The sequence below is a fragment of the Solanum stenotomum genome, chromosome 1 (genome assembly GCF_019186545.1).
Source record: "Solanum stenotomum isolate F172 chromosome 1, ASM1918654v1, whole genome shotgun sequence".
NCBI classification, from domain to species: Eukaryota; Viridiplantae; Streptophyta; class Magnoliopsida; order Solanales; family Solanaceae; genus Solanum; species Solanum stenotomum.
The window spans coordinates 26314531-26337772 of NC_064282.1; the positions used below are offsets into that span (position 1 = coordinate 26314531).

The 23242-nt window shown below is 36.2% G+C and overlaps 3 protein-coding genes across 6 annotated transcripts in view; 2 read left to right on the plus strand and 1 right to left on the minus strand.

Moving 5' to 3' along the window:
- Positions 1-23242, plus strand: part of LOC125869798 (glutamine synthetase, chloroplastic) — a 115060-nt gene that overhangs the window by 64802 nt on the left and 27016 nt on the right. The window lies entirely within an intron of this gene.
- Positions 4304-6996, plus strand: LOC125869577 (uncharacterized). The gene is made up of 2 exons (XM_049550054.1): positions 4304-6399; positions 6487-6996. The coding sequence occupies exons 1-2, from the start codon at positions 4342-4344 to the stop codon at positions 6916-6918; spliced, it is 2490 nt and encodes an 829-aa protein (XP_049406011.1). The 5' UTR covers positions 4304-4341; the 3' UTR covers positions 6919-6996.
- Positions 7526-23242, minus strand: part of LOC125869670 (uncharacterized) — an 18152-nt gene continuing 2435 nt past the window's right edge. For 2 of the 3 annotated variants that reach the window (XM_049550128.1, XM_049550137.1), the window contains 12 exons: positions 20920-21023; positions 20636-20762; positions 19140-19234; positions 16905-17028; positions 16656-16736; positions 16314-16412; positions 15714-15872; positions 15560-15611; positions 15342-15418; positions 8938-8982; positions 8455-8631; positions 7526-8359 (listed from right to left, as the gene is read on the minus strand). In XM_049550128.1, the coding sequence (XP_049406085.1) occupies positions 7913-8359; positions 8455-8631; positions 8938-8982; positions 15342-15418; positions 15560-15611; positions 15714-15872; positions 16314-16412; positions 16656-16736; positions 16905-17028; positions 19140-19234; positions 20636-20762; positions 20920-21023 (1587 nt within the window). In that variant the 3' untranslated portion in view covers positions 7526-7912. The remainder of the gene's footprint in view (positions 8360-8454; positions 8632-8937; positions 8983-15341; positions 15419-15559; positions 15612-15713; positions 15873-16313; positions 16413-16655; positions 16737-16904; positions 17029-19139; positions 19235-20635; positions 20763-20919; positions 21024-23242) is intronic. The other variant, XM_049550131.1, reaches the window with a different exon arrangement.

Here is a 23242-nt window from a genome sequence, read left to right on the forward strand (position 1 = left end):
GTCTTTTGTATTCCAAATATTAGTATCTTCATGGCTTGATCACTTTGGGTTGTATGAGTAAATTGGTGTTTTATATTGGCTTTTGCACTTTTATCTAACTAATTTGGTGTACATATATTGAACGAGTGTATCACATCAAACATATATATATTAAAATTATTGAAAATAATAATTAACATTCAAATAAATGTAATGTTTGTGTAAATGATGGAACAAATGATATTACACAACTTCTTAATACAAATATGATGAATTTCGTTAGTATTTGTATCTCACTACCATTAACCACTATTATCACAATCATCACTAATAATTACCGACAATCATCATCATCACCGTTGTCATTCACCACTACCACCTATCACTTTTATCCACCACAACTATTAGCCGCCAACACCAATTACTATCACCGTCAACTACTACTGTCAACACAATGACTACTAACTACTATCATATTTCTTTTAATTAATTAGGAGACTATTCAATGGATAAACAACAATACATCCACACAATTGATGAATGATTGAGTTACATAGTAATATCCAGATCATGCTTATTTCTTGCTTATCTTTGAAAAATTCTAATTATTGGATGTTGTTAAAGCTGGACAAGCAACCAATTTTAATGACCCAAACAAAAATAAATCATTTGTTTATTAGACGACAAGTAATATGTATATATATTATGGACACATAAACAAATGGAAACTGCAGCCATCAAGTAGAATAATTCACTTATCTTCTAAGCCTTTTTTTAGCATAACCATCTCCCCACGTCTATATATGTACGTAACCATAACAATTTTTTTTAACTGAAATTCGAACTCGTGACACTATGATTTTAAATTGTAGTATTTCAACCATTACATGCTCCCTTGACAAATATAAATTTTTTAGTTATTTCTTTCGTAGGACATAAATAAAAAACAACTTTTGAATCTCTATTTTTATTTTTATTTTTTTGCATGTATTTAAATACGTAATATAATTTGTTTATGATATACTAAAAAGTGACTCATTAATTATAAGACTTTAATTTGACACATAAGCTAGACTTCTTGTATAGTCCAGTCTTGCAAGCCAGAAGACCAGCTCATTTGCCTGTTTTGCACATTATGACCATATCTAAGTGATCTTCACTAATAATCACATAATTAATTAGTCAAATTATGCTCAATTTATCATAGAAATAACCTAAAACAGTACCCAATTAAGTTAATTGTTTTTATGTCAAATTGGGTAAATGCATTAAGAGACATTAACGATAAATCTCTCTTGACTTTGAACCACTAGCTTTGTATTTTAATCGACGTGGCCTAAAAAACGATATTAAATCAATTTTATAAAGTGTAAAAAAAAATATATGATAAATATTATTAATATTGATAAATTTTAAGTGATATTGATTAAATGATTTAAAATTTTGCTCTAAAATAAATTATAAGATATATTTGTGTGGTGGTAAATTATCTTTTCTCGCAAATCTAATGTGAAGAGGTCATTGGTAGGGGTGTCAATGGTACGGTTCGGTCGGTTATGTTTTAACAATTATACCATCCCAATTTTTCAGATATTTTATAATATATAACCAAAATTAGTCTTTTTAAAACCATCCCAATCATATCGGTTTATAGTCGGTATCGGTACGGTTCGGTTAATTTTTTTGGTTTTTTTCACTTTTAAAATATCACCTCAAAATATACTACTATTAATATATTTCTTTGACAAATATGTTCTTGAAGAAACACTTTGATTTTTCACCAAAAAGACAAGAATGTAAAACCTTGTTGTCGTATTGTTTGATATTAAATATTGGGATAACGGTCTGAAAAATACCCCAACTTTGGTCGGATTTGCTGTTGCGATACTGAACTTTCATAAGGACCTATTACCTCCTTAGACTATTTAATACCGTATTTTAAAGGTATATATGTGCCCACGTGGACACATTATTATTTATAACTTTGCATTATTTTTTATGTCCACGTGGGCAAATATATATGTTTAAAATACGGTATTAAATAGTCTAGGGAGGTAATAGGCCCTCATGAAAGTTTAGTATCGCAACAGCAAATCCGACCAAAGTTGGAGTATTTTTCAGACCCTTATCCCTTAAATATTTAATAGGAGTGTTTGGATAGGTTTTGTTGTATTGTTTGATAGAGTATCTATCACAGTATCTTTTAATTTTAAACTCAATTAAGTAAAGGCTAATTAAAGAGCAAAGACCCAAAGTCGTCTAGTCATCAGAGACCTAGGACCTAAGTTATATTTATATTTGAAAAATGTTATAAAATATATTTATATATTAAATTTAACATATTGTTAATATATAAAATATATTTACATGTAAGGTTATTAGATTCGGTTCGGGAATTTTTTGATTTTTTTCTTAAATTAAAAAGACCATCCCAATTGTTCAGGACGGTTATACACTTAAATAAAAGTCCATGGTTTTATTGAAAAAATAGCATAAATCGGTTCGCTTCGGTTGGTTTGGTCGATTTTTCATATTCTTTTGACACCCCTAGTCATTGGGATGTCCATAATTAAAGTACTTTTCTTCATCGACAAATGACTTTTTACGCAAAGTAGTTATAAAATTTACACAAATATTACCAACATTCAAAGTAATAAAACTATAACTAAAGAATATAAATTTAAAACTAAAAGAAATAGCTAAAGTGAGTCTCATAGTTTCAAAAAAATTGTACACTAATTAAATTAAAGTAGAATAAAAAAAATTATTTCCACAATATCCTTGATGAAACAAGTACGTCGATATAGAGGTGCCTGCTTCAGTCTCAAACTATTAGAATATATATAATATAATATAATAATAAGAGAATACTAACCAGTTTGCGAATACACTGAGAATATCTTTGTCAATGTTTTAAATATTTATTTCACAAATATAATCAATGAATTTAAACGGTGAAAATAATCTTTTATAAAATACATGATAAAATTGAGTATAATATAGGTAAAATAATTTGATCTTTCCTTTACCTAATAAAAACTTAATACACTGAACTATCGCAATATTAATACATACTTCAAAACAAAGATGTATTGGATCATCAATGAATGGCTAACAAATTTAATTCTCATCTTACAATAACTTGTTCTCCAAGAAAGTTACACTTGTTACATCATCATGGGCAGGCTCAAGCTACTTTTTAATTGACTTAACTTTCTATATCTTGTTTGGAGCGCTACCTCCGAATGGGTCCTATAGTGCGCGATTCAAATTTAGTTGGAGCTTCAATGTGAGCTTCGGACACCGAATGGAAAACCAAGAAAAAAACTTCCTTAGTGTTGTTATTGAACTGTCAGATCTGTAAAGTCTACTTTCCACAAGAAAAACCTTGTGATAAAGAAAAATCTGGTAAAAAAGGAGTAAGAATTTGTTATACTTTTACATAGAGGGGAAACTACTTTAGCCAAAATTAGGGGGAAAGGTTGAAGGTTGAAGGTTGCTTTCTGAATTTTATTTTTTAGCTACTCCTACTATTTTTGTCTTAGTCAATTATTCTTGTAATTCCTCGTTTCAATTTATTTGTCTCATTTTTTATTTGACACTAAATTTAAGAGAATAAAAAAAAAAGTTTTCAATCTTGTGGTCTTGAACTAAAGATATGTAAATGTATCAAAATGTCCTTTAGTCTTTGTTCGTCTTATACATGACCTATGAATAGTTAAAACTAAATAGTTGTAAAAAAGAAAAAAAAAATTTTGTTTTAAACGGACTAAAAATAAAAGCAAGACAAATAAATTAAAACGGATGAAGTATCTATTATTAGTAACCATTATTGGAATTTTAGTAACTTTCACCTTCTATATTGATTTTTGTGAGAGATTAATTAGGTTGAAGGAGGCGTCTTAGAGTTTCAAATTTCACAAGTAAAACTCAAAAATAGTACTAACTCCTTTTCAAAATTGACTATTTGTGAATTTTTCGGGTGAAGGGGAAAGTGCCTATCTTGACCGACCAACTTCCAAAATATTCTTAATTGGGTCGGTCTATCAACAATAGCGAAGTCATGAATTTCCTTTGAGAGTTTTTAGAAGTATACAATATAATTTTTCGACGATAAGTGGAAAAGCATGTTGGCAAACTTAAAAGCAGGGCAGCCAAAACAAACAAACTTAAGCAGCAGAAACTTATAAACTAACTTTCCTTGAAATAATAGCGGAAAGAAACACAACTTAACGTTTGTCTTTCCTCTTCATTTCCACAACTTAAACGTGTACTCTAAGCTCACTTTCCCCTCTTTCCCTATATATATTTCTAACTATTTTTTTTTTATGAACACAACAACACGATAAAAGAGATTGAAAAATGGATCGTAGATCATCGATAGAGAGTGAAGGAAGTGTTCATTTAGAGATAAATGGGATGTTAAGTTTAACAGAAAGTGGTGTTCCAACTATCTTTGAACCTCATAGTACAATTGAGACAAAGAATAGCAGTACATCAAATTCTGTTTCTCCGAAAAGGGGAGTGGTTCGTGCACCGGAGAAAAAGATTACTCTTTTTGCTCTAAGGCTAGCAGTGTTGGAAAAGGCAGCAACTGGACTAGGGACACTTGGTTTCATATGGGCAACAGTTGTGCTTCTTGGTGGCTTTGCGATCACTTTAGACACAACAGACTTTTGGGTCATAACAACTATTCTGTTGATTGAAGGAACAAGAATCTTTAGCAGGAGTCATGAGCTTGAGTGGCAGCATCAAGCAACATGGTCTATTGCTGATGTGGGGATCAGCAGCTTTCGCGCGATTAAATCAAGTACAAGGAGCATTGTCAAGGCTGCAAAAGCAGTTTTCAAGCCTTTTTCTGATGTTACAAAGGCAAGCAGTAGGGAAATTGGAAGGAATTCACAACAGACAGCTCGTGGGAAATGGGATAAGCGGAGGGTGCCAACACGAATGTGGACTAGTTCAGAGGTTCCTCTGCTTCCATATGCGCGATGGATGTTCATAGCAAGAAATGTTAGTAAGATGTTGTACTGGCTCCAAATATTATCTGCAACAGCATGTTTGGTGCTTTCATTGATGAAGCTTGTTTTGAGGAACTTTGGTGAAGTGGCCAAAGGAGATACCGATAAGAAGAACAGGAAAAGTGCTCTACTTATATTCTATTCCCTCGCGTTCACGGAGGCATTGCTTTTTCTCTTGGAAAAAGCATATTGGGAATGGAAGATCAACTTTTGTAGACTGTTGGAGGAGGTGAACAAAGAATGTGAATTGGGGCCATCAGGTATGACTTGTGTTAGGAGGTTCTTTTATGATGCTTATTCAAGATGTGTTAATGGGAGCATATTTGATGGTCTTAAGATGGACATGGTTTCATTTGCTATGGAACTCCTAGCCTCTAGCTCACCAGATGAACAGCTTATTGGTGCTCAAATCCTAAGAAAATTTGCTACGAGTCCTCGATATTGTTATGACACCCTTCAGAAGATTGGAACAGACATAATAGTAATGGAGAGGTTGGTTGAGATGTTGAATTGGAAAGACATCCAAGAAGAAGAGTTGAGGCTATCAGCAGCAGAGATCATATCGAAGATTACTGGTAAAAAGCAAAATTCTCTTCGTGTTGCGGGGATACCTGGTGCTATGGAGTCCATATCTTCACTTCTTCAAATCAGCAGGATGCCAACTGGAGCAAGTGATGAAATCTGTGAAAAGAGGATCATCTTTGACAATGAGAACTACGGATTTTGGACATTCAATCATTTGGGGCTGCTCATTCTGAAGAAACTTGCTCGCGACCACGACAACTGTGGGAAGATTGGCAATACTAGAGGTCTTCTGCCCAAAATCATAGAGTTCACACAAGCAGGAGAGAGATTACTAAGAGAGGAATCAGCCACACCAACACAGATATTGACGCTAAAACGGTCTCTCCAGGTCGTGAAGATGCTTGTAAGCACAGCAGGCGCCACAGGTAAGGAGCTAAGAAAAGAAATTTCAGAAATAGTCTTCACCATTAGCAATATCAGAGACATATTAAGATATGGAGAGGGACACCCTACTTTACAACAATTGGGAATAGAGATCTTGAAAAGTTTGGGATTGGAGGAAGATGCAACAGAGAGAATTGGAGGCACCGGTGGAATCCTTAAGGAATTGTGCAATATCTTCCTCAAGGAGGCCATGTCAAATCATCATGGTCATGTAAGAACTGCAGCAGGAGAAGCCTTAGCTATGCTGGCACTTGAAAGCAAGAACAACTGCCATAGGATATTGAAACTGAAGGTGACTGGCAAGCTTGTCCAAGCATTGGAAGTTCCATTGCTTCGAATAAATGCAGCAAGAATCCTGAGAAACTTGTGTGTCTACAGTGGAGAAGGTTACATTGAGGAATTGAGGGAGATTGCTTCTGCAGGACCAACTGTAAGTGCCACAAAAACTTATTCATTCAGTTCCTACTTAATCGAATTTCTCAAACCAGAAACAAACATAAACTTATAACCGTTTCAGGTACTCAAAGCAATTATGACAGAGGAACACAAGTTACAAGAAGTAATGATGGGACTAGGCGCGCATATATTCAAGTTTATAACACCAGAGGAATCAATCATCATGTTCCAGAGCGCGAAAATTCAAGAATCTGAATTGGCTGCAAAACTTGTTGAGATTCTTAGGAAGCATCAACATCCATCAATAAAAGTTCCAAGAATTAGGAGGTTTGTCATGGAGTTGTCAATCTGGATGATGAGGGATAAAAGAACAAACATTCAAGTGTTGGGAAATCTGGGAATGGAGACGGAGCTCGAGTACATCATAGAAACAACATCAGAGCTAGAGAGCTTTAATGTTTTCTCAGGAACAGTTGGAATGAATCGACACAGCGTGACAATCCACTCACTGGTGGATACTGCAATGAAGTTGTTGGCTGGTGAAGAAGAATGATAGAAGCCTCAACAGTTCTTGCATCAACAATGTATACCAATGGAAGGCAGTAATGTTGTACATATTGAAATATATGGTAGATCATTCTTTTTCTATAGTTTAATATTTATGTATAGAACTTGTAACATATAATATTAAGAGATATTATTTCGTGATTTTACAACAATTTCCCTTTTTTCCAATGTAATACTACTTTATTGCTTAAAGGAATACAAACTTTAATTAAATTGAAACGTACTTGGTTTGGATTGATATTAAAAGGTTCAATATCAAATTTGAAATCATTTAGAGTTGATTTGGATCAATTTAAAGCAAATGTGCCTTGGTGAAATTTAGGTGCAAGTCTTGTGTTCCGTCAAGACTTAAGAACAAATTGTTCCAAAGATGCAACAAAACTTGTAGCAGAGTCTCAGGACTTTTAACATAGTTGTTTCTAAATTATGATAAGCATTGATTACCTGCAAATCGAAAAACAGTTCAAACAAATAAATTCATCATTAACAGGATTTCAGACACCTCGAAAGGTAAAAACAATGTTTCATGTTGAATGATTCAAAGTTGTTCCATTTGACACACAATACACAAACACTTTAAAAACGAATGAATAAGAAAAACTTGACAGCGCTACCAATTCCAATTTTGTCGAGAAAAATTGTGCAAATCACATGTACATATACAAAACACATTCTGCTCAGTCCATAATTTACAACAAACAATGGGCCTAATTACTTCACAGGGGAGTAAATACATAGCTGAATCCTTGTACACAAAGAAGGAAGACCTATGTAAACTAGTGACAAACGAACCCAACCCCCCTTCAATTCCCACAACCACCTGCCCCAACTCTCATCACTCCTGACAGAAAGAACAAATATTTACTCCCCCCAAAAATGTACATCCAGCAAACAGCAAATTTGTATAACCACTATAACTTTTTCTGCTACCCGTAATCCGTTCCAAATGTATCTTTGTAAAAAGTCAATCTTTCATATCATTATTTGTTCTTGAAGAAGTTGAGATCCCAACGACGCCACAAACCATCCATGACATTACTTGTTGGGTTCTTTACAACAGTCACAGTAGCTTTAGTACCATCAACCGTGTCAACACTGGACGAACTTTGATTGCTGACAAGCTTCTCACGATGAGAAGCTCCATTGCATTCCACTTCTTTCACTGATGAAGTACTACTAGCTGGAGTTACTGATACTTTTTTAGTATCTGGAACTTGGACTTTGGCGTCTGAATCGTGCTCATTAAAAACTACGGCACTAGCACTAATTTCTTTTGAGGGGGTACATTGCTTTGCAGTAGACAACTCCTCTCTAGTGTCCTGCAGAGGTTGAGGAAGTTCTATGACAGCATCCGAGGACGCTTGTTCAGCCGGAGGAGGTTTAACCTCCAGGTCCTTTAAAGACTCGAGTACTGCTTTCATTAACATCTGATTTTTTTTCACCAGTCAAAATGTCAAAGCTGAGGAAGAATACTGAAGCCAATACTAAAGTGATGCAATTCTGTAAAATTCAGCGTACTTACCCTTTCTTCTTCATCTACATTACTTGGAAAATCTGCCATATTATCAAGTGGGTATTCCACATAGTCATCATCATCTATTGATGCAGGAACATTGGGACCAAATGGATCACCATTGGAAAGTTCAAAGCTGATCATTTTTGAAGATGATGGGGCAGAGTAGGTTCCAGTACCTTCTTCCTAAAGAAGAAAAAAAAGTATGAATTAGTTATACAACAACACAATTTACTTTTGCCAAGCCATACTAACATTTCAGACCCGGAAAAGTAACAAGGGCGTCTGTTATCAATTATATTCTATTGGAGGCCAACTTGCCAAGAAACATGAAATTTCCATAAATTCTTAAAACAGACAAACTATTCCGGTTAGAGTGTGATATTTCAAGTGATTGATGAAATGGAAGAGCATTTGAGGAATATAACATTCTAAGAAAGTTTTCGCTGTCTAATTTCCATAGTAAAATAAATCTGAGACTTGTGGGATTACCTGGTCTGCAGTCTGGTTATCCTGAGCAGATATATCAGAAGGGACCTGAACAGAATTAAATAAACAAGAATGAGACATCAAATATAGGATACACTATTACCAAAGAACTTATCTTTTGGCAAAGTTGTGCTCACCAATGATTACATTAACTTAACAGACTGCAAATATGCAACACAGACTTACTAGAAGAATGGTTTCGTAAGACCACGTGGACACACATAGAAGCCTAACCACTTGAATCCAACCAGATACATTAACTGGGGTTAGCACAGCTCACAGTTGAAAATAAATAAATAATTTCTCTTTTATCCTCAACATCTCTTCTTTTTTATCTCATCCCCCTTATCCCCCATGGCGGAGCTACCTTGCTTAAAGGGATGTCATTTAACACCCCTGGAAAATTACATTGTAGATAGGTAAAAAAAAAATGTATACTATATGTTGAATCCTCTCGGCTTTTTCGTGTGAATACTTCTTTATATTTTGACTCCCCTTAGTGAAAATCATGGCACTGCCACTGCTTCCCCCATCCACTATCCCTTGGAATTCTCCCTGTAGATGCCTACCCCTTCCCTTCCCTTTATGTCACCAGAAACTATCCCTGGAATTCTCCCTGTAGATGCCTACCCCTTCCCTTCCCTTTCTGTCACCAGAAACTACCCCTTAAGTATTCTTGCCTCGGACCACTCCTTTTCCATCACAAAAACCCTCAGCATCATGGATCTCTCCGCTAAATCTCTTCTTACAAAATAAAAGAAAGCAAGCATCATATAACCTTCAACAGAATGTTCTCAACCTTGACTTCAGAAAAGCCAAGTAACGTTGGAAAGGTTCAACGAACATTGAGAAGAATTCGCTTGCACCTGTAGACAATAGGTATACATAAGGCCACGGGTCTTCGTGATGGCCTTCTTGGGAGCCATGGTCTTCCCAACGAAATATCATTCCATCAACATCAACATTTTACCGATAGTTATGAACCTCTTCGCAAAGCCGCAAAGACATTCCTTGGTGCATATGATTCTTGCCGAGGTATTTCGGTCGTTATCACAATGCACAAGACGGCATAACTTCTTTGGAGGCTGCATCCTATTCTTACAGATCTGGGCAATAGAACATTTTTCTCGTGTCATCCGCAAATGGACTACTGCATAGATGCCCATAACAGGATCCAGAGCCACGAGATCGCCTCAGACATTGGAATGTGCCCACTGGAGAGAAAAAGTGGCGCACGTTTTTGACCTGCCTTACTGGAGATTCCATCCGGTGGAAATATCCTTGGATGGCGTTTGTCAAGACTCGGCACTTGTACTTTATCAAGTTGATTGGGTTAGGAGGCATTCAACCATATACGCCTCTTTGAGTTTTGCAACAATTTGAAGTTGTCCAAGACATACTGCTATGGTTGACCATGGCATTACATGGAGATGGTTTTACCTCAATCCCAGCAGCATAGGTAAGGAACTTGCAATCAGAATGGGATTACATGATTCCATTGAACATAGGAGAAGAAAGATGGTGCACGCCAATGTATTACGCATGGCGAACCACTGTGAGCCATCTGACTCAACCAAAAGTGCAGAGGAGATCATAGGATTTGCAAACAACCAATGGGTCGAAAAGGTTAGAGAATAAGTACTTCCTCTCATGGAACTCACCACGCCTATGTACAATCAGAGAGTTCCTATTTAATATAGGTGGTTGAGGAAGAAGAGGATCTTGAAGAGGACCCGGAATAAGATTCGGAAGAAGACCCAGAAGAGGACCCAAAAGAAGATCTAGAAGAGGATCCCAAGGACCCAAAAGAAGATATGTAGAAGACCATAGAGAAGGTTCAGAAACGGGTTCCAACATCTATAATCCGAGAGATGGAGGAGTGATAGACACGGCACCTGAGTATAACCTCAATGAGTCTCCAAAGTACCACTCGGGGCCATACTATGATATATGAGTGATTACAACGATGACAATGATGCTTCAACATGGCCTTAGATTATCTTTTCCCATTTATACTTTATCATATTTCCTCAAAGAGATGTATGATCTATCTCTTTTGTGTGCCTTGTGGCCACCCTTGTACTTCCATTTCTTAGGCTTTTACTCGCCTACTTCATTTGTAAGATCCAAACCGCCTTTGATGAATGAAAGTTATGTTTTGTTCCAAATTCAAAATGTCTGTAAATGGATCATTTATCATCAAACGGATTGCAATGTAGGCCTACCTCTAGCAAAAAGAGACTCCATATTAGGACGCATTTTGAATGTCGCCAACTTGGCGTATATACGTGTTACAAATTTGTTACATCTTTCAACATCTCCCAAACTAACATGGTTCCCTTTTCTTTCTTTTTGTTCATCATTATTCCCCAAAAGAACATTGATTTGTATCGACTTGCAAACTGACTCACGATACAACCTTCGATCTGTTTCTGACAAAGAAGAATTCAACGTTGTTGCAAACATAATGATACCTATAGAGAGCCCCTAGAGTTCTCAAAATATAGCAGATATCCAAACATGGCACAGGAGCTTGAGATCCTAAGGGAGGAATTACGTTAAGTGCGAGACTTGGCCAAACTTTTGGCTACCACTTCCCCAACTTTCAAGATGCCCATCTATTTCTCAAAAACTGACTTACCTTCTACTGACTTAGCCTAAACAAACTTAGTATGCTCCTACTCATGGTCAAGCCCCACCAGCTTCTCCATCAGCAGTCAGGGCTTTCCTTTCCTGACCTTTCTACTCAAGACCTGCCATACCTACCAACTTGGCAATGCAACAGATATTTGGGGCACACCTCGTCGCTCCCTACAAGCCTCTTGTTCCACGTGTATATGCCATTGGAGCTCCTACCTTCACAACGCCAGTTGTGGTCAATGTCCTGCATGAGGTCAATCAATATGTATAAATAGAGAAAGATGCTCGATTGAAAAAAGATGCATCAACAAACGTCGAACTTCATGGTCTAAGAAAGGCGTTAAACAGTTTGCAAGTCACTAAGGGAACGGAGAGCCTTGATTGTGATGACTTGTGCATCCATCCAGACATTGATATGCCTGTGGGGTACAAGCCACCAAAGTTTGACATATTTGATGGAAAGGGTGTCCCTCACACACATTTAAGGGCGGCTTTGTTTCAATTTTAAGAGAATGAACAACATTATTCCAAGGAGATAATGTAGGGAAAAACAATTTCTTTTTTAAAGTTTACATGATTGTTGCCATGGATATTTTAAGGGATCGTGCAGAGTTGCATGTTTTTCATGGTGGGTGAATAATGCAGGTCTCTCCTTCAATTTTGTCGATCATACCAACACTTTTGGAGCCTTCAATGAGATCGTAGACTAATTTGGAATGAAGCCCTACTTCTCATGAACTTAAGAGGTCCTTATCTATCTAACTAAAGTGGAAGAGAGAGAGCAAAAATGTGTAGGATGATCGTGTAGAATCAAACAAGTTTGGAAGTTCCATTGTGATGAATAAGTGGACGGCAAGAACCGAAAAAAAAATGATCATCAATGTGATGGTGAATTCTCCAAAAGGAAGAGTATTTCTCGAATCTATTGATGCAAGAAATTCGTCTACTTTTTTGGTGTAAACAAGTAGTCTTAGATAGCTCGGAAGTAATCAGCACAACTATAGACTGGCTGTAACTTGGTAGGTATAGGATACTATGTAATTACAACACTTTTGGAGGGGAACTACACTTTTGAGGTAGTATACCTGTGGATAAATATAGACTAACTGCTACATTTCTCAAAAAAAAAAAAAAAAATTTGTTTACTTATTCTATCAAAATGTTCTCCTTGTTTCAAAACACTATAGACAAGATTGGGGCAAAAAATGTTGTTCAAGTTGTTTTAAATAAATCGAGAGAAAATGTTGAAGGGAGAGTTCTCGCATATTTATTGGACTCTATGTGCTGCTTATTACACTTTGTCTTAGGTAGCAAAGGAACAACATCACCTCGTTTTCCCTAGATCCACAACTACCTTGTTGGACTTCTTGTCATGAGTTTTACCTTGGACAACACTATAATAATTTTTTCATCTTTATCCTTCTCATTAACATGCACTTGGCATGTAGTTTCGACCACTTTAAGATTAAGTTCATCCAATGATGGTTCTTTAATACAAACTTTTCCATGAGTAAGAGAGTTAAAATAACTAGAAGAAGTAAGAATGTCAAAGATAGAATAAAAAATAACCTCACTCAAACTCACTTCTTTTTCTTTCTCAATCTCATGATCATCCCTCCCTTTTTTCTATCTTATGATCCTCTTCCTCCTTTTTTTACCTTTGACATCACATTCTCTCCATACAACAGATACTCTCATTTTTTCGCTCTTGGGATGTCAACATGTACTCCCTTACTCCTTTCATTCTTCTCTCAAAAATTTTCATTGTTTCCTCAAAACGTTTATGATCTTCATAAACTTGTGATGGAGTTAAAAGTGTAAGTGCATATTTTCTCCTATTTAGCTCAAGAGAAACTCTATTCTTTCTCCTATCATGAGTTGCATTCCTATTAAATTGTCATGGACGCCCAAGCATGATATGACAATATTGCATTGGAATAACATCACAAAAAAACATTATCATAATATCTCACAATGGTGAAAGAAATGCATTGCTTAGTCAGCATAAGGTCATCAAAACCATTCAACCATTATTGCTTTTAAGAAAGTGTGTTTGATGCATTGTAAGTTCCAACTTCTTCACCAAGTATGAACTCACCACAATAGCACCACTTGCACTACCAATAATCATAAAGCAAATTTTACCCTTTATCTCACACATTGTATGAAAAAACATATTTCCTCCTTAATCAGCTATGGTGACATTAATATCATCCAATCGTGTGGCTATCATAAGGAGTGCTTCAACATGTTGGTCGCACTTTAGTCCCTTAACTGCCTCCCATATGAGTCCTATGTTCATCACCACAACTTGTTTGAGACATCTTTAAAAATAACAAAGATCTCTCCGTTTGGCTATTTTTCCTCTATTGATCTCTCTCTTGTTTTTTCTTCCGCTCAAATTACTACCTTTGGTTGGTTCCTTTAAGATTTATACATAAACCCTACTAGTAACAAACCTTTCTCTTAGTTTTCAATACCAATAGTAGTAATATAATTCTCTTAGTATTTTGTTCTTTGATTTCTATTATTATCTATTGTTCCTTGTACTAAGGTTATCATATTCTTTTGTTGTTACTACTGTCCCTTTTGCAAAATGTTGTCTTGCTTTCCTTATTTTTGCCATAGCTTCTTCACTTCCTTATTGCTCTCCATGCTTACTCATTATTTGTCATGCTTTCCAAACTGCTTTGAATTGTTGTCTTCGAGCCAAGAGTCTATCGGAAACAACCTTTCTATATTTTGACCTGAGGGTCTATCCAACCTCTCTACCTCTGTAAGGTAGAGCTAAGATCTACATACACACTACCCTCACCTTACCCAGTTGTGGATATTGTTGTTGTTGTTGTTAACTGTAATATCATTCATTGTCCATTACTTGATCAGAAACAAGAAAAATCAATCTTAAATTCTTAACCCTCAACTTTTCACTGTAACAGATGATACCTTTGATTTTTCATTACTCATAGAAATGCTAAAGTTCACCACAGCTCAATGATTCTGCACTTTGGTTTAGCTGCATAGCTAATTTGTTCACTTCCCAACAGTTTTTGGATTTTCTCATCGCTCCCATGTTTTGGGATTAATCCTTTCTTTCCTTAATCAGCTAATTTGTTCAAATCCATATTATTATTATTTTCAAATTCCCAAATGAAATAATTTAGAAAAAATACGTACTGGGTACGATAATCTACATCTAGGCATTGAGCTAACCTCTATCATCAGCCAGGTTAGTTGGACTTTCGTCCTTGGCCTCATACTAATGTAGATAAAGTTCACACAAATGAGACATATTCATGCTAGTAGGAAGAACAAGTAGAAAGGAGGGTAAAATGGGTTGGAGTGTTGAGGTGGTATACCACGTGGCGTCCACCTCATCAAAATGTAAGTGCCACATGGGATTGAGTGTCCCCCTTGTACAACCCTAACGGAGGAAGGGTATATTTGAACCATTTAGGTGACGGCAATGGTATTTTCGTACAGATAGTACAACAGAGGGTAAAATTGATCCTTTTAGCATAGTAAAGGGACAAATTGATCCTTTTCCCTGTATTTAGTTGTCTCCAGCATTCGGTAACTACACATTTTCACCCATAACTCCTTTTCAACTTGAACAAGGAATTCAAGCAAACGTGGCCGCATATAAATTTCTTTTCCAATGCTTGAGTTTGTTCTCTTAAAAATCCGGATCTTCCCATAATCTAATGGAGCTCGTGCAATCTAGTTTACCAATAATCAAAGCAATAACTGGAAGGTTTTTCTGTTACCTCTATCCGACTCATGGGTCTTTTGGAGCGAACTTGCTTTATTACATCTTCGGTGCTACTAGCTGGTGCAGCTGCAGCTGATAACAAATTAAACATGTATCACACCCGATAGTTGTATGGTGTGAAACTTCATAATAAACCCTGTTTTTCCTTTTCTAAGATGAAACTGAAGCAAACGAAACACCTGCGGCAAATTAAAGAGAACAGAAGAGTAATACCATCATGGACATCATCCATATAGTCCAGTTCATGGACTGTACTCCAACTGCCCTGGAAATAATTTAGAATTCAAATCCAGTGAGTTTTATGAGACCAACTCAGCAGTTCCTCACACTTGAACCAACAATGACATGGATATTGGTAGAACTATACCTTGCCAAAATAATCTCGTGGCATGTCAAAGAATGTAGCACCAGCTTCATCCATTGGTGGTTGCAAAACATTGTTGAAGAAGATACTTATAGAATCAAAATAAAACTGTGGGCGCGGAGAGTTGTGATCACCCTCAAATTTTATAATATTCTTGTCTCCCTGCCAAAATTAAAAGTACAATAACCAAAAAAATAGATGGGATATACTGGCATACGCCATATGTGGGAACACAGCAATAAAGACCACTTACAAGGATAAGTAATGTAAAAACAAAAGAGAACTGCTTGAAATCTTATGTCCAACAAATTGCAAATCAATTTCATACAGTACAAATGTTCAAGAGAGAACATATTGTCATATTGCTTTAGTGTATTCAACTTCACAGATAACAATGCAAGTGTATCGGATAGAATATACATAGGAACATACAAAGGAACTAACGGTCCAAACCTATGCATCTACTTCAAGAAGAATAAGGAACATTAGAAATGCATTCAAACACATAAGGTATGTAGAGAAAAGAACAGAGGAAAAAAATTATCCATTTTTTTCCTTTTAGTCCTTTCTCCGGAGGGGGGGAGGGATAAATTAGACAATTACCATGTAAGCATCAAATACACGATCTGAATGATGGGGCTGTATAAAATCATCTTCAACACCATGACCCAGTAAAACAGGAACAAAGCATGACTTTGCAACCTACATAAAAGTTAGCGTTAAGAAAAGATCAAAGTTGGTAAACAAAATTGTGCTAAAAACAAAATGAACTGTCACTTCTGAAAATGCACCCACACGAAAACCTGAAACTGGTTAGGAAAATTTCCTACAATATCTTCACTTAAACACTGTTCATTTGTCAATTGCTGAACGTTTTCAAACATCAAAAAGAAAAAGCTTATATCATCAAAACTCATACATAAAAAAACTTCCCAAAGGAAATACCTTAATTGTGTTCAACTCAGCTATGTCAAACTTTGCCTTTTTTAAAACTGCTCTGCGCATATATTGGATTGCAAATTTCACCTAAAAATAACAGAAAAGGAGAATGTTTAGAAAGAGTAATGGGTTAGGAGAAAGAAGAAAAGGAGGCCACACTCCTTTAGTTGCAAAGAGAAAATTTGAGAATAACCCAAGAAAAGAACACAAAGTAAATTTCAATCTGCAACAGAGATTTCAACTATAAAACTTTACGGTGAACTTGGGCAGCCGTATTTTGTAAGTGTCTACAAGTTCCGTCATCAAATCAACCAAATCGGAAAAGGGACTGTCTAAAACCATTCCAGCAATGGATGGATCCTCAGCACCGTACATGAGGCTGCAAAATCGATATTTAAGTCAGTCACTTCAATACTGCTGCCACTGAAGCACAATGTTATAGGTATAGATAATACAGAAAACAAAGAGGTAGAGAGGTTGCATGCACATGCACTCGGATATCAAGACAAACTGATTACCCCATGTGTTAGCTATCCAGAAAAAGAAAACCGTTCTCCAAAGTAATATTAACACTTTCCATTTGAAGAAATTCTTGCGCACAAAGCATCCCATCTTCTCTTGATATACATAATCAAAAATAAAATTCTCATCTAATGATAACTTTGCATATCAAGACCAATTTTGNTCCCCCTTCTTTCTTGCTGACTAAAACTTCATTCCACTTGACCAAGTGAAACTTGAGCTTATTTGGATCGCAGTTTCCTTGCCAAAGAAAATTTCTTCTAATGCGCACAAAGCATCCCATCTTCTCTTGATATACCTAATCAAAAATAAAATTCTCATCTAATGATAACTTTGCATATCAAGACCAATTTTGACCATCACCTGTTATAGTTAACAACTACTACGTTTGGCCAACCAAACCTTTCTTGAGCTAAAGGCAACATGAATGGTGTGATAAATGGTTTTGTAATACAAATTTCTGATCCTAAAATATTGAATTTACGTATGTTTTGCGACATGTTAAATGTTTTAGTAATACAAATTATGTGATCCTAAAACATATTAATTAAATATGTTTTGGGAGATTTGACATGTTTCACGTCTCAACCATTAACTTGACTCACAATGCACCTATGACTAAGATTGTGAATGCCTAAGACCCAGTGTTGTCAAAGGAGCGCTTAAGCCCTGAAGCGAGGCTCAAAACGTGTTGAGCGCTTCACCTCGCTTTATGTGCACTTCAGTGTCGTCATCAAGGTTCTAAGACAAACTTTCCCTTGCCAATGAGCCTCTTATGAAGAAGTGACACTAAACAATTGAGCGTTTCACCTCGCTTTATGTGCACTTCAGTGTCGTCATCAAGGTTCTAAGACAAACTTTCCCTTGCCAATGAGCCTCTTATGAAGAAGTGACACTAAACAATTGATGTTTCACTTTATCATAATTTTTTTTCTATTTCTTTGGTCATATATTTGTCATTCATGTTTATAATTATTAGTCTTGGACTAAACATATACATTTGTATTTTTTTCTCCCTTTGCGCCTTTTTCATTAAAGCCCACGCTTTATTTGCACTTTGCACTTAAAGCCCCCACAGACCTTAGAGCTCTTTTGCGCTTTTCGACTTTAATAACACTGCTAAGACCTATACGCACAGGCTTGGCTCCCTAAACCTGACCACATCATAGAACAAGACATTTTGAATTTAAATACATCTTACTAGGAGCACAAACTTCTGGTCAAAGTAATCATATACCAGAATGGCCTGTTATGGATGTCAAAGAAATACAACTAAACAATGTTCTCCCCTGTTGTGGATTTGGTATGCCTTCAATTGTTCGATATCTATAAATGTGACACTTTCCTTCTGGGCCATCTGATACGCAACATACAGTACTACTACAACATTAAAAACTCCACCAGTGTCTCATATTAGTTCAAGAAATTAAAATTGAGGAAAGCAACTCCAAGCCTTATATTTCCCTGGTTGTTCAACAATTCGGATGACCAGCAGGTTATTCAATGAGTAAGGATCTAGATACTTTTCCCCTAATCCTTAACTTCATAATAAGCTATTATGCTTGCCAGATCAAGATGCTAACTCCATGCTCACTGCTACAGCTCATTAAAAAAATTAAATACTCTCTTCAACTCAATCTGGCAAGTTTACCCCTTCACCTAGGGTCTGCTACAAGATACCAGTCCCTCTTTAAGACGCTATATGGCCACTTGACCATCAAAACAAAAGTTATTATGTCCACAAAACAATGTTCTGTTGTAATCCAACAAAAAGTAGCAACATTTTTCTGTAGTCCATTCAAAAAAACAGAAGAAAAGTGGCACATCAGCTCCTGCCACTGGAGCACCAATAACACACTGATGATCCACCTGTTGTAATCTATAGCCATCCCTGCTGCAAAGAATCTAAAAGCAAAGCAGTGCACATGAGGCAGCATGATCAACATAAAAGCAAGGAAATCAGATTACCTAGTAACAGCACCCATTGAACGGCCCCACAAGCCAATCAAAGAAACATTGCCATCTGTCCGCAGATATTCAACCACAGCTCTGAGATCGTCCTTCTGAGAAACAGGCAAAAAATGTCAAAAAACCTTAATAGTAGAAGGAACAGCAGCAGGCAGTTGTTTGCAACAAGAAGTAACTCAACAAAGCATCCCAGTAGAAGTAAAAGATTCTGACACAAATCATGGCTCAGAATTAACATAACACCTCCCCCCTCCCCCCAAATCTCCTCCACAGTCATCCCACCCACCCAGCTTGGGGTGTGAAGAGAAAAGAAGTAAGAGCATGTAAGGAAAATATTCTCCATCTTCTTTTACTTATACCAGGGAGTAGAAGGGGGAAAGAAGAAAAGTATTTGAAAAAATAATAATAGTAACGACAAATATGGTCCTTTGTGTTTGGGATAGGTTCAAAATAGTCACTTAAATATACTCCTGGGCAGATTAAGTCCTTTCAGTTTGCCAAAAGAGAGCACTTTTGGTTTCCGTTAGATATTTTAACAAACATTGTTTGTTAGATATAAAGGGAACTGGGGGAAAAAAAAAGATTTAACCACCAGGATCACCACACAAAAACTGCACTAGGCACCAAAAATAGCAGAAGTTGCACCTCAGAAAACAGCACCGGACTCTAGAAAATAGACCAAAAATAGTAGAAGTTTCACCTCACATGTGAGTTTTCTCATTTCACAGTTCACGTCAATTTAAAAGACAATTTGTTAAGTATTTGATGGAGACCAAAATGCTCACTTTTGGAAAACTTAAAGGACCAAAAGTTCTTAGGAATATATTCAAGGAACTACATTGAACCTACACCCAAACATAAGGGACCATTTTTTTATTTTCTTGGAAAAAGAAGGTGAAGTTTATACAAGATAAGAATTCAACGCCATAGTCCTTGCTTTATCACCACCATCCATTCAATGAGCATTATTTGAAATAACATCCACCATAACAACATAGGTTCAGCTAAACAATCAAATTCTATATTCTTTTTGCTTCAGAGATTTCCAACTCCACCATCCACAAACTAGGGCATGGAAGAACATTTACCAAAAACTAATCCAATATACAATTAGAACAAATTATTAGTAGCATGCATTATAATTTGGAAAAACGATGAATAATCACTGAAAGAAAGGGACAACAAACTTCAATCCACTAACACGCAACAAACAAAAAAAGAAGGAATACAAGTAGAAAATAAAGCAGAACTTTTTTTTGAGAAACAGAAAATAAAGCAGAGCATATTTTAACCAACTTATCAAGCCTAATATTCACTTCAATTATCCATTTATGTTGCCTCCACCATATTTGTAAACATTGGAGAAGGAAAAGTGTGAAGAATCCTGACTTGTAATAAAAAGAAGGAAAAGAAATACATAAACAACGCCAACAGTAGTACCAAAACCTAAGGCATTATTTTTCACTTGAACTCAAATAGAATAATCATCTACTCACTTCATTCCACCCCAACGTAACGTGCTCTCCTCCAGAAAGTCCAGATCCAGAAAAGTCAAGGGTGAAAACAGTGATGTTTGATGGCAATAATATAATAGCAGCTTCACTGGCATCTGCTCTACACCCGCTGCCAAAGAATCATCCAAAACAACTTAGTGAAAAAATAAAATCTTAAATGGAGTCATATTAAAATAATAAAACTTCTCCATATACTTGCTGCATGAGGAACGTACAGTAATTTTCTAGCATCACAGTGGGAAGAGTGCTACTTAACCTTCACTAACCTGTTCCCATGACAGTATATCACACAAGGTAGCGGCTTTCCTTCTGGACGAATAAGAGGCATATAATGGCTACATTTAAGAACATCATCCCTACTATTTTTAACCTGCAAAAACAGCAAGGCCCTTAAATCTAAAATGACTAGATAAAAACTCGAAAGTCGAGCATTAGGTAAACTGTTCAAGAAGATTAGCAATGATCTGACGAGTATGTAATAAGTAAGAAAAAATTCTGCATCATCTTAAACGCTCCGATATTAGTAGTCACACAATTCATCATGATAGAGCCCCTATAAAGGTTATGAGCTCAAGTCTTACAGCAGTCCATTTCACGAGCTTGGTCCAGTAACAGTAGTAAAAGCATATTGCTTTTGGATTAGGTAACCACACAAATCGCCAGAGTCTACATAACAAATAAGTAGAGAGACTACAAAAATCATTCTAAGGAAAAAAGCTTTCACTTTTTTTTTATGAAGGTGGTATTCGAACTAGTTTTTGTGCACCTCGACCAGTTCACTAGGTACCTAGCATAGGTACGGGTTACTCTGCTCACCAAAACTTAGGCAGATGGGAAAAAGTCACCTAATGTTCTTTGAGAAAAATAATTCTTTCATTATATGGCTATAGGGAAGTAGAAAAGTCTGATCTTGTCTAAAAGTGGTCATAATAAATGTCAAACTTTCAACTGCCAAAAGAAAAAAACAGTTGAAGGAAAAAACCCTCTTAAACTTAACTTACGGTTGGCTGATTTTCTAAAAAACTCTACTTGTCATAAAACCATGTACATATATACATTGAGGGCTCGCTTGACTTCAATATAAGAGAGAATCATAGAACTCTGCAGTACTAATACAATGTTAGGATTCTGGTACAGAACTTCATTAAGGTAACAAATTCATTCATAATGTTTTCCTTAACAATTAATAAGGTACTCAATTCAAGATAGAACTCACGTGCACTGAGGCACACACCTTAGTGCCTAGTGGCCCTAGACTAAACTAAAGCATAGAAGCGACGCGAAGAGCCCTCCCTGACCTTCAAGGTTTAAGTGTGCCTCAAATGAGCCTTTGACAAAACTGAGTTCTACATTAAAGTTCTTTCTAACTTCTACAAACTCCACCTAATCATCTATACAAGTAGTGGTGTTATACTCAAATAACGAAAATCGCAATGCAGTCGTACAAAGTTGCAAGATCGACTTTGCCTTCTAAAGCTCTAGTGTTTTTTCCAATCTAAGGTATCCATCTAACACCTTGTGGAGTGACTTCTTAAGTTACAAGATAAGTTATTTTAGTGATTGAACAGAAAAATCTTGCAAATAAGATTTCCAAAAAGGTGGAGAATCTTCATCCAAAGACATTTTTATGATAAAGGTAAATTTTATAGAAAAAATGAACAACACTAAGATAATGCTTTAAAAGTTACAGATTGTGCAAATCTCTGCGATTGCTAACTGGAATCTACACCATTTACAAAGATCAGGCAGGTTGCATCAGAAAGGTAGAAAGACAATATTGTTGGAGTCCCTCATTGGTGAGATTGGTCCTTGTCTCCTTACATGGTCTTGGGCAATCCTCCCCCCATGATCTAGATTTCGGGGTTGAGTTGGGCCCAAGGTCCTTAAATGCACTTATGAGTTATGACTCTCTATTTCCCTATAGTCCTAGTGATCAGGAATGGAGCTATCTCCCACAGTTACATCCTGCTAATGTTCTCTGACAGTTTTTGCATTATTGGTCTCGCCTATTCCACTCGAGACATGTTCCATATGGCACACCATAACCGATATGCTATGGAGCAATGGGGTAACAAATTATTTACTTCTTCTCATGGGTCCTTGTATGCATTAAGCACCAAATTATGCAGAGGATGTTTCTTTTTCTTATGTTCACTGCTCAGAATTGCTCCTCAAGCAATTATTCATGAAAAAGAGCAAACTTTTCAGGGAGTTTTGGAGATCCACAAAGATGAATAAGGGAAGTATCTTCATCCCTTCTCAACAGCCACAAGTAAATAAATTTCACCTGTGAATTTGCCCCTAATTGGTTCAGTCTAGGGGAAATCTTTAGCTTGTATATAAGACTTGAACAGTTTATTAAGTTCCTCTATTTCTACAAAGAAAATTGAATTAAAGTTCTTTTTTTTTTTACATTAAAAATTGAACCAAAGTTCATTAAGCTCCTCTTTCTCCCCATTCTAGCAAATTCTTCAGAATCTAAGGTCTCATATTGTGGTTTCTCCGTGTGGCACGATATGCTGAAGATTATTAGGAGAGCGCCACATAAGGAAGTCATCAGACAATCTGTGTTTCCAAAAGTTAATTCTT

Excerpts from the sequence above, each read along its gene's own strand:
- LOC125869577 (XM_049550054.1), top strand. The coding sequence starts at position 4,342 with ATGGATCGTAGATCATCGATAGAGAGTGAAGGAAGTGTTCATTTAGAG. Across the intron at positions 6,400-6,486 it reads TTGCTTCTGCAGGACCAACT|GTACTCAAAGCAATTATGAC; the intron begins GTAAGTGCCACA and ends TAACCGTTTCAG.